This window comes from Paralichthys olivaceus, chromosome 5 (genome assembly GCF_024713975.1).
Source record: "Paralichthys olivaceus isolate ysfri-2021 chromosome 5, ASM2471397v2, whole genome shotgun sequence".
Classification (NCBI taxonomy): domain Eukaryota; kingdom Metazoa; phylum Chordata; class Actinopteri; order Pleuronectiformes; family Paralichthyidae; genus Paralichthys; species Paralichthys olivaceus.
This window is the reverse complement of record NC_091097.1, coordinates 1,765,361-1,777,374: the sequence shown is the minus strand read 5'-3', so window position 1 is coordinate 1,777,374 and position 12,014 is coordinate 1,765,361. Positions and strand designations below refer to the sequence as shown.

At 41.7% G+C, this 12,014-nt stretch overlaps 1 protein-coding gene and 1 long non-coding RNA gene across 2 annotated transcripts; both read left to right on the top strand.

Annotated features, from left to right (window-relative positions):
- The first annotated feature begins 813 nt into the window (after positions 1–813).
- Positions 814–4,093, top strand: LOC138407736 (uncharacterized). Its single transcript, XR_011241071.1, has 6 exons — positions 814–2,902; positions 3,196–3,341; positions 3,432–3,575; positions 3,678–3,753; positions 3,868–3,888; positions 3,983–4,093. It is a non-coding gene; the product is annotated as an uncharacterized lncRNA (long non-coding RNA).
- A 733-nt stretch (positions 4,094–4,826) lies between these two features.
- On the top strand, positions 4,827–11,683 carry LOC138407812 (uncharacterized). The gene is made up of 2 exons (XM_069525393.1): positions 4,827–4,904; positions 5,158–11,683. The coding sequence occupies exon 2, from the start codon at positions 7,540–7,542 to the stop codon at positions 9,238–9,240; it is 1,701 nt and encodes a 566-aa protein (XP_069381494.1). The 5' UTR covers positions 4,827–4,904; positions 5,158–7,539; the 3' UTR covers positions 9,241–11,683.
- The last annotated feature ends 331 nt before the right edge of the window (positions 11,684–12,014 follow it).

The window sequence follows — 12,014 nt, the reverse complement described above, 5'->3', positions numbered from 1 at the left end:
TTGAAGCAAGCAGATCAGAAGATGAGGGGCATTTCTGACTCCCCTTATCGTGGTCAGTGACAACACTGCTGCTGCGGTCCACCGCATGGTTTGATTTAACACAATTGTATTTTTTGAGTAAATTGAGTTATTTGAATATAATTTTAATAAGCATCATTATAACAATGGAGTTTTCCTCCATGTTGTCTTCCTGTTTCTCCAAAACACTATCTGCTTTATTATTTCGGAAAATCAGACCATGGGTCTCTTTCACAGTATAACTTGCTGCCATAATCTGTCACTGAGATGGCAGCTCACTTACCTTTATAATCTTATGACACCCCCAACCAGAATGTTTGTGTCTTTGGGGTGACTTTAGGAGAATTCAACAAATTTCAGGCTAAAAGATGTATACCATGTATAAAACACAAGTTTTAAACATTCAGTTGTATCAAATAACATTATTCTTAACATTATTATTATAATTTCAAATGAATGTCAAATGTAGTCATCAAAATACCTTAATGAGTGAGAGTAAAAAAAAGTATTTACTGAAATAAATGACTAGAAAAATGTCCTTCATATCAGTATGTGTTTCACCCACCATAGCAACTAGCTGCTTAGATTTGAAATGGACAACAGGTGAATCTGATTGGACTTCTTCGATAGGAGAGCTCTGATTGGCTCTTGTCTTTTGGACCTTTCCTTAAAACCTTTGGTTCAACGTCCTCCGACCTCTCTGATCTTCATCTGAGGTAAGTGATGTATCTCACTCTATTGAAGTATGTACTTAGCCAGCATGCTAACTTATAAAATTCGGGCTCATAATTTAAGATTGAAATTATACTATTGTAAAATACGCAGTTGCTGCTGTTACCTGCTGCTGTTAAATGTGTATAATGTGCTGGTTATTGTGCTGGTTGCTTTCATGACAAATGTGGAAATATTGTTGCTGGCTTGTCTTGTATTTTCTGCTGCTTATATTTGATTCCTGTGGTCATTTTATGTTGCTAATTACATGAACGAGTGAAAACAGGGAGCTAACATGATGCTAACTAGCGTTAGCTTGCCTCGGTCAGGTAGGGCGTGGCAGTGTGGAAAAACTCTTTCGCGCCGGACTATTTTCTCATCTAACTCGGTGAGTTCATGGTTTATTTGGGCCAGATGTCATTGTGAGTGGTTTTTGGAACAGTTAGGAGACTAACCGAGGCGGGTTCGATTAGTTTTATTTGGGTTTTGTGTAGTTTGAATGTTTTTCACGGATAGCTTAAGCTAGTAGCACATGTTGCATGAGGTACGTAGCTCCTTTAAGGAATAGCCGTAGGCCTACGCTGTTTGCGTAGTGAGTGGGCGAGGGAGGGGGGCGTATGCGTCACGGTTAGCAGAGAAGCTTCGAGAAGTTTGAACGTTGCGTTGTGTTCGCTGTTAAACTTTGTCGGAGAATACACGCTACAGCTCCAGACACAAGATGCTGAGCATTGTAGCCGAGCATTAGCCCCAACATGACTCCCGATGACGGTCGGGACGCGGAAGGTTGCGGTTGTAGTTTAATGTATAATAATAGTTGACTTGATAAAGCAAGTAACCTAAGGGAGGGATTGGTTGTATTGTTCATTCGTAACTGACGTTATCCGGTTGGAAATGTTTAACGTGTAGCCCAAGCTATCCCGAAGTACAGTTAATGTACAGTAAATGTCCGTTATCCACAGCGCTGCTTAATTTTGTGGTTTTACTCTGTGAATTGATACCCCAGACACCGACAGTGTGATTAAACCCCAAGTAGCATTAACTTATAGTTGTGTGTGTGTACATGTCTATGGGTAATGTTGCCTTTTTGTGCAAATTATTTCATTGTGTGTTACTGAGAGCATTGGTATTTTGTGTTTCTGCAGCATGTTTGGATTCACGTTGTAAAAATGTGTGTACATGGAAAGTGGGACCTGCTGGCTTGTTGCTAAAACTGATGTAAAATAACAGAGACAAAGTGTAGTTACATGTTGATCTATGTGATTTTAGTTTTTGGGCTATTAATGCACAGTAACTTTATCTGAGTAAGTTCCAAAGTAACATTAACTTATAGTTGTGTGTGTGTGCGCGTGTGCGTGTACATGTCTATGGGTAGTGTTGCCTTTTTGTGCAAATTATTTCATTGTGTGTTACTGAGAGCATTGGTATTTTGTGTTTCTGCAGCATGTTTGGATTCAGGTTGTAAAAATTTGTGTGCATGGAAAGTGGGACCTGCTGGCTTGTTGCTAAAACTGATGTAAAATAATAGAGACAAAGTGTAGTTACATGTTGATCTATGTGATTTTAGTTTTTGGGCTATTAATGCACAGTAACTTCATCTGAGTAAGTTCCAAAGTAACATTAACTTATAGTTGTGTGTGTGTGTGCGTGTGCGTGTACATGTCTATGGGTAGTGTTGCCTTTTTGTGCAAATTATTTCATTGTGTGTTACTGAGAGCATTGGTATTTTGTGTTTCTGCAGCATGTTTGGATTCACGTTGTAAAAATGTGTGTGCATGGAAAGTGGGACCTGCTGGCTTGTTGCTAAAACTGATGTGAAATAATTGAGACAAAGTGTAGTTACATGTTGATATATATATATATATATATATATATATATATAAAGTAGGCACAGACGGTTTGTGATTAAAGGTCCAGTGTGTTTGATTTATGTGAAAGGGGTCTATTGGTAGAAATTCAATTCAACTGTATCTGTATAGCACCAAATCATAATCTACATTACCTCAAGACACTTTACATAGAAGGTCAAGACCTTAAAATCTTATTGATATAGAGAGAAACAACAGTTCCCACAATGAGTAGCACTTTGGCGACTGAAGAGGAAAAACTCCCTCATTAACAGGGAGAAACCTGAACCAGGCTCAATATGGGCGGCCATCTGCCTGGACCGGTTGAGGTGAGCAGAGAAAAATAGGAGAGGGGAGATGGGTGGAAATTGATTATAAAATAATCCCAGTGATATTTCCATGTGTGTTTCATCTAAATTGTTCTCATTGTTGTTTTCTTAATCCTAGAATGGTGACATTTATATTTATTTATACTGGGTCCTCTACTTAGGCTGCCATGTTTTTAGGTGTCACTAAATTCTACACACTAAACCTTTGAGTGGGGACATTGTTGCCAACACAGTTTTTTACTGAGAATACTAAATTTGTATCCTGACTGCTATTTAAATCACTTTTTTTACAGACACAATTCATTGACCTTCAGCATCCAGCCCTTCATTGACCTTCGGCGTTCAGCCCTGCATTGACCTTCAGCATCCAGACCTGCATTGACCTTCAGCATCCAGCCCTGCATTGACCTTCAGCGTCCAGCCCTTCATTGACCTCATCGTGAGTGTGGCGGATCATGTCATTCTTTGTCGTATGTGGTCCTCATTAATATCTACTCTGGAGTAATTGAAAATGTATTGTCTTTCTCAGGTTTTGTGCCCAAGATCTTCAAGACAGGCTCATCGAAATTTTCATAGTGTTGCATATTTTTGTTTAAATCATTTGTATTGTTATTAACGTATTTTGTGAGTTTCTCTGTCTAGGTATCCTTCACAGCTTCACCAGATTTTCACGGTAAGTTAGAGTAGATGAGAATATACACTATACAAATTAAATTGGAAAAGCACACCTGTCGGTCAAGTAACAAACTCTTAACCTGTACCTAACAAATTGTAGGCCAACGTGAGACGACCAAGGCAGGACCACCTGTGACGAGGACAACCAGGGTCCAGTCAAATCTTTTTCTATCTTGGTGAGTATTTTGGATTCATAGATTTATAACTATCCACCTTACTGTACTGTTTTGCTTCTTTTCCACTTACATTCCTTTTCTGTTCATCCTATGATCATCATCCACTGGCCACAGACGGGACAAACTTGGTTGACGGTATTGTATTAAGTATTTAAATTACAATTAAAAAGAAATTAAAAAAATTTAATCTTGTTACAAGACTTTTTTTTTGATCCCCAAATTGTTTCAGAGATGCCGAGGAAGGGCAAGAGGTCACAGGCACAAAAAGTGCGCTGGTCAAAGCTCGACCTGGCAGATCCCACCCCAGTCAGCCCACCCGGTCTTGGCCGAGAGGTACCTAAACAATAAATACATAGCTGAATTTGACAGCATTATCCTAATGTAATGTTAAGATAATGTATTTGTATTAATTGATAAGTTTCATGTATCATCAGGTTCCCAAAGTACAGACCTCTCCACGGCCAAGAAATGTTTGGAGGACGGATGGACCCACTGGCTCCCATTCTCCAGCTAAAAAGGTGGGCTTTTATATCTCCCACACTTTACATACAACATGCAGTCTTGAACTTGGTATTTAGTTATCAGATGACTGAAACCACAGTCCACTCACACACACTCACTCACTCACACACACTCACTCACTCACACACACAAAGTCTCTGTCACTCCGGTATATACTCACACACACTCACTCACTCACACACACTCACTCACTCACACACACAAAGTCTCTGTCACTCCGGTATATCTATACAATACACAATGTCTTGTGTTTCACATACTTGGTATAATTTTTTTCCTCAGACGGCAGAGACGCCTCCACCAGCCAGACATTTCTGGTCAAAGGACAATTCGCACACCCCTGTGAATTCTCCACCTTCAAAGGTATGGATTTGTTTTTGACACATTGGAGATATGGGCTGAACCCAGATTCTGTTATAATTTTACAGAGTTAAGTAGTCATAAGTACTTGATTTCCATATACAAGTATTGTTTTATAATTATCAAGTGACTACTATGTTTGACAAAAAGTTATTAATAAATCAAATTTAATTTCATGTCATCAGGTTTCCAAAATACAGACTCCTCCCCAATCAAGACATTTTTGGAGGAGAGATGCACCGACTGGCTGCTGTTCTCCAGCTAAACAGGTAGGCTTTTTATTCCCCACACTGTGGAACATCTATACAATACACTGTGTGTCATGAACTTGGTATTGTGTTATTAGATGGCCAAAGTGGACACACAGATATGACCTGAACCCAGAATCTGTTCAATCTGATTTTGCTGAGTCAACTAGTCATAAATACCTGATTTGCAGAAACAAATATATGTTTTATAATTGTCAAGTGATTATTTTGTTTGACATGAAGCCAAACTTCAAATTTAACTTTACATCATCAGCTTCCCAAAGAACAAAACCCTCCACATTCAGGAAATGTGTGGAAGATGGCTACACCCAGTGTCTCCTGTCCTCCAGCTATGAAGGTAGGGTTTGTTTTTTCTCTCCTCATAGTCAGAATGATGTTCGGTACAACACATACTCCAGGAATCATCAGTGCACCTGTATGGCACTGACATTTTTGGCATATCACAACGAAGGATTGCGGTTCGACAGAGACAACCTCGACAGAGTGCTTCAGCAGGGAGATGCTCTCTATGTTGGCATCAAAAACCAGCTCATTTTAGATAAAAGCTTTGTCAGTGACCACCTGACAGTCGAGGAAATGCCGAAGCAAGTTTTAACAGACACTGATATCTACAATGTCCAGATGTCTTCAGTGAGATGTGGCTGCGTGAAGGCCCCAGAACACACCCCTGTTGGTTGGTTGACTCTTGCCAAACAACTTGAGGCTCTGACAACAGAAGTCAGTCATGCCATACTGTTGGTATCTCCTGAGTGCTACGCAGTTTTCCGGGACAGATCAGGGCGTTATGGACTCTTTGACTCTCACACAAGAAGTGGAAGAGGTCTTCCCCACCCAGAAGGAACTGCAGTTATGCTGAGTTTCAATCATCTCTGTGACTTGATCGACCACCTGCACAAGCTGTTTAAAGGCCGTGGCTGTTATGCCGGCTATGAGTTTGTGCCTGTTTCTTTCCATTCTGTCAATTCCGGTGGCAGTCCTGGACAGGCAGCTGATGTGGAGGTAACAGTAAGTGCTACATCTGTACCTCAACCAGACACAATTGTACATAACCCAGAATCGCAGTCACAAACAACTTCCTACATACCAGAAGCAGAAACTGTTAGTGTTAAGATTTCTGATCCAAATGTGGACATGTCAAATGTTTCTTCAGCTCTCCCACAAGCACAACTAACTGTGGAAGCTGAAAGCCCAGAGAAAAATGAATGCGAAAAAGATCTAGAATTGAATCGGGGGTTAGATCAAAAAAACAAATCAGAAAGAAATGTGTTGAAACTAAACAAACATCGTCGAAAAAAAGCAATCTGCACAAGAAAATCTACTCCCTTCAAACTGCCTCGCAAAACCAAAAACCAAATGGAAAGAAACAGATATGCCAGGTGTTTAGAATATCGAATTAAAAAACTGCAGGTTGCGAATAGCAGATATGCCAAAGACTGTCATTTCCGAAAGCAAAAGCTGTTATTATCAAAACGTCGTTACGCAGATCCTTGTGTTCGAGGCAAAAAGATATCATACAATGCCAGAAGATACAAGACAAATCCTGAATTTCAGTGCAAAAAGAAAAAATACATGGCCAAGAGGTATAACACAGATTGTGACGTCAGAGAGACTAAGAAAACGTACATTAGATCAAGATATGTACGTGACCAGGACTTCAGGCTAAAACAAAGTCAGCATATCAAAATCAGGTATTCCAATGACCCAGAATTTAGACTGTATCACATACGGCGCTGTACTGTGAACAAAAGAGACAAGCTGGCTAGAAATGCTACTTTTTACCTTCGTCACAAGTTGCAGCGGGCCCTGAAAATAAGAAGGAAATACAGACGGATTGTAATCCACCAAACTCCACAGCCTGTGATCAACAGTGTGATGCAAGCTGCGATGTCTTCCTTCCGTGAAAAAATCCGTAATGGCCCCACCTATGTTTGCACAGTGTGCCACAGGGCACTTTTTGCTAATCAAGTTGTGCGTTGCGACAGGTCCAAATTTGTTAAAAATGTTCACTTGGTAGCTAGTTGCTTAACAGGGAAATATGTTCACGTTTGTGACACGGAATGCTCGCCTACTTGTACCGTTCCGCAAGAAAGGCAGCAGGAGTGGATTTGCCACACTTGTAACGGCCACCTGAGAAGAGGAAGCATGCCATCCATTGCAGTGGCTAATGAATTAGAGCTGGCACCTATCCCACCAGAGTTGGGTGAATTAAATGTGCTTGAGAGACAGCTAATTGCCAAAGTCCTGCCTTTTGCAAAAATAATTGCATTGCCCAAAGGACAGCAAAGAGCAGTACACGGCGCTGTTGTGTGCGTGCCATCGGAAGTAAGTGCAACAGTGAACTGTCTCCCAAGACCCAGCGGTGAAGCCCAGCTGTTACAGGTTAAACTGAAAAGGAACATCAAGTATAAGGGGCATCAGTACTTTTACACTGTCAACATGAGAAATGTGCTGGCAGGACTACACACACTGAAAGCACTCAGAATATGAAGACATATCAATCGATGAGAGTGCTACTTTCAACTCAGATGATCAGCCGGTGGAGGCTGAACCAAACGGTGAACAGGCCGATCAGTCCAAATCAGACCCAGACAAAGACAAAGAGGAACTTAGACCTGGTCTGGCCCTGGACACCTGCATGCAGCCACCTGACATTGCACAGGACATTTTATCATATGGCGAGGGAATATTTAGCATTGCACCCGCCCAAGGTAACAAACCCGTTGGCTTCTTTGCTATACCAAAACTAGAAGCCATGGCCTTCCCTGTTCAGTTCCCAACTGGACAGAACACACTGGATGAGGTCCGGCAGATTAATGTGTCCCCAAGCATGTACTTTAACGCAAGGCTTTTCTCAGCAGATAACCGCTTTGCAGTGGACCAGACTTACCTGTTCTTCTCGCAGTTTGTGACAGAAACACACATTGCTAAAAACAGCATGTCAATTCAACTGCGTAAAGGTAAACCCGTCACCAGAGATGGACGCAAAATTTCCAGCCGGATGCTTCAAGATAATAAAGAGGTTGAAAGACTGATAACAAACAAGGACGCAACACGATTCATGCAACCTCTTCGAGGCACTCCGGCTTATTGGGAAAAGGCGCTGAAAGACCTACATGCCATGGTCAGACAGGTGGGCAAGCCCACATTCTTTCTGACATTTTCTGCTGCTGAGATGAGATGGCCTGAGTTCATAGAGGTCATAAAAGCACAACAAGGTGAAAGTGTTGACTTTTCACAGCTCGACTGGAATGCAAAATGTGACATTCTACGAAGCAACCCTGTCACTGTGATGAGGATGTTTGAAAAAAGGGTTGATGCGCTAATGAATCTGATCCTGTCAGACACACAGCCCATTGGTCAAGTAGAAGATTACTTCTATCGAGTGGAGTTTCAAGCCAGAGGAAGCCCACACATCCATTTGGTGGTTTGGATTAAGGATGCACCTGAGTTTGGAGAGGATAAGGACGATGAAGTGTGCAAGTTCATCGACCAGCACGTAACATGCCAGATGCCTGACCCAAATGCAGACCCGGAGCTCCACAAAATTGTCTCTGAGGTTCAGATGCACAGCAGAAATCATTCCAAATCTTGCAGAAAAGGCAGCAGCGAGTGCAGATTTGGTTATCCTAAAGCACCCATGGACAAAACCATCATCACTTGCCCAGACGATCGTGAAGATGATGATGACAAGAAACCAGCAACAAGTAAAAGTGGGAGAAAAGGGAAAAAGTCCAAGCCAAAACAGAGACGTCTTCGACAGATCCAAAAGGACGCCATGGCTAAACTCAAACCAATATGGACTTTCCTTAGTGAATCAAAGAACCCACCCATGACTTTGTCAGAACTGCTGGAGAAATTCCAGATGACCTACCAAGAATTCAGGGTCAATGTCGAGAATCTAACTACCGGCTATGTCATTGTGATGAAGCGTCGTCCAATCGACTGTTGGGTGAATGGATTCAATGACCATTTGCTGAGGGTATGGAACGCTAACATGGACATTCAGTTTGTTCTCGATGAGTACTGCTGCATTGCGTACATGTTGTCATACATGTCCAAGCCGGAACATGAGATGACTCAGACGCTCAATCAAGTCATCGGTGAAGTGCGTAAAAAAGACGTCAATGAGAAAGACGAAATGAAGCAGATCATGCAGGCGTACTCCAAGCACAGAGAGGTAAGTGCTCAAGAGTCTGTGGCGCGGACATGCAGCTTACCACTAAAAAAGTGTTCACGCAGTGTGGTGTTTGTACAGACTGATGAAAACGCACTGAAGATGAGTCTTCCCATGAGCAAGTTGAAGGAAATGGCTCCTGATACAGAGCAAGTGTTATAACATTATAACAGAATGTTACTAGGAAGTCTATACAGAGCCTATATTTTGAATATAAAAATAAACAACCCTCCCCCATTGTAATAGAATGTTATTAGGAAGTCTGTACAAAGCCTTTATTTTGAAAATAAGCCCCCCCATCCCCCCATATTACAAGGAAACATGTACAGAGCCTATGTTTGAGTGTATAAATGAGCCCAACCATCCCCCCCATAGTAACTGGATATTACCAGGAAACAGGTAATGAGCCTTTATTTTGAAAATAGCCCCCCCCATTGTAATAGAATGTTACCAGGAAGTCTGTACAGAGCCTTTATTTTGAAATAAGCCCCCCCATAGTAATAGAATGCTACCAGGAAAGCTGTACAGAGCCTGGTTTTTCAAAATAAAACACCCAGATGGTTACAGGATGTTCCCAGGGTGCTGGAAAAATAGTGGATTTTCAAAATAAAACTTCCAAATAGTTACAGGATGTTCCTAGGACGAGTAAAAAAAGCTAGAATTTCAAAATAAAATCCCGAGATTGTTAAGGAATGTTTTTAAGAAGCCTAATAGAAGCTGGACTTTCAAAATAAAATGCCCAACTAGTTACAGAATGTTCCCAGGGAGCTGGAAAAAGAGTGGATTTTCAAAATAAAACCCCCAAATAGTAACAGAATGTTCCCAGGACGCCTGAGAGATGCTGGATTTTCAAAATAAAACCCCCCAATAGTTACAAAATAGTCCCAGGAAGCCTAAAAGATGCTGTACCTTCAAAATAAAATGCCCAAATAGTTACAGAATGTTTCAAGGAGGCCTAAAACATGCTGGATTTTCAAAATAAAACCCCCAGATGGTTACAGGATGTTCCCAGGGAGCCGGAAAAAGAGTGGACTTTCAAAATAAAACTCCCAAATAGTAACAGAATGTTCCCAGGAAGCCTGAAAGATGCTGGATTTTCAAAATAAACCCCCCAAATAGTTACAGAATGTTTCCAGGAAGCCTGAAAGACACTGGACTTTCAAAATAAAACCCCCAAATAGTTTCAGGATGTTCCGAAGAAGCCTGAAGGAGGGGGAATTTTAAAAATTAAATGCCATGGATGGTGATAAGACCTTACATCATGGTTTCTCTCTGTCTCTCTGAAATTGGTCAAGTCTCTCACTGACCTGGATCATGTATGTTTATAAAATCAAGCAGCTTTTGGAAATGTCTTTCGCTCTCACCGTCTCTCTCTCTCTCTCTTTTAAACGTAATGTGTCTCTAAAATTGGATTTCATGTAAACCTGGATAATATGCGTCTCAGTGTTCAAAGCAACGCCGGCATCGACGAGCACAAGGCACCCATTCAAAATGTCTCGGCAGGAGAGATTTTCTAGTTTTATTTTATTATTTTAAAGAGGAGACTTTTCCTCTGTCAGTCTATGGGGTTGCTATGGTTACTCACTGATTTGATGAGGAACACCTGTTGTCCCCTCACTTTCGAGAGCCCAACAAGCTTCAGACCACCGCTCAAACAAATGCTTCTAACTCAAAATCTAAAAGTCCTATCTGAGAAATAAACACATTGTGAGAATCCCAAGACTTTGGCCGACGTCCACATATGTTTTGTATTGGTTAGAGTTAAGACATGAGACCGTGAGAGCGATTTAGAAATGTAGTTTTCTCATCAGGAATCATTTTTGGAGCTTTACATTGGAGTCAATGGGAAAGCCAGAGTGCTCTGCTCTAGCGCCACTCTTCAAACAAGTGTCTCTTACTCAAAAACTATAAGTCCTATCTGTGAAATGAAAACACTGTGAGAATCCCAAGACTTCCCCGAACGTACAGATCAATTTTTGGGGCGAGAATTCAGAAAGAAGACCCTGGGAGCGAGTTAGACATTTTTTTTCCGTATTTCTCCTTTTCTGACTTTTTTTCCCCCCAAAAATGAACATGGGAGTCAATGGAGAAATGAGACCGGAAAACTTTTCTCGGTCAATCGACTCAGCCTAAACCACCGCACCGAGAGATGTCAGAGTGACTGACATGTGTGCGTCGGAAACAAACTCTAGTTTCACCAGATGTAACAAAAAAAAAAAAAAAAAAGAGAAAAAAACAAAAAACAAAATCATGTCTGTCGGACTCCGTTTGTGGCTAGGAGAAGTGTTTCAGCACAAAATGAAGTGGCCGAAAGATGCCCGTTGATGCCCTCTCGCTCTTTTGGCCGTTAGACCTTGAGTCCCATTCGTCGGTTTTGGCCGCGTTTTTCTGTGAGTTTGGAGAGAATGATTGGACGGAATTCTTAGAAAAGTCATAGCAACACCATTCGACGTATTTTCGCATGTATTTTTAGAGGTCTGCTGGGGGACGAGAGGGAAATCATCGAGTCAAAGTCCCACACGGAGTACCAGGGGCACATGCTGGGAGAGGAGAGGAGAGGGAAATCATCGAGTCAAAGTCTCCCACGGAGTACCAGGGGCTCCACTCGGAGTACCAGGGGCACATGCTGGGGGAGGAGAGGCAAATCATCAAGTCAAAGTCCCACACGGAGTACCAGGGGCACGTGCTGGGAGAGGAGAGGAGAGGAGAGGAGAGGAGAGGAGAGCAGAGCAGAGGAGAGCAGAGGAGAGCAGAGGAGAGCAGAGGAGAGCAGAGGAGAGGAGAGCAGAGGAGAGGAGAGGCAAATCATCAAGTCAAAGTCCCTTACTCAAAAAACTTCCCCGAACGTACAGATCTATTCTTTTTTTTATTGGCGAGAGTTCAGAAATGAGACCGTGGGAGCGAGTTAGAATTTTTTTTCTTTTTTTCTTATGAGG

What these genes read in the sequence shown, in the direction of transcription:
- LOC138407812 (XM_069525393.1), top strand. Translation starts at nt 7,540, where the DNA reads ATGCAGCCACCTGACATTGCACAGGACATTTTATCATATGGCGAGGGA.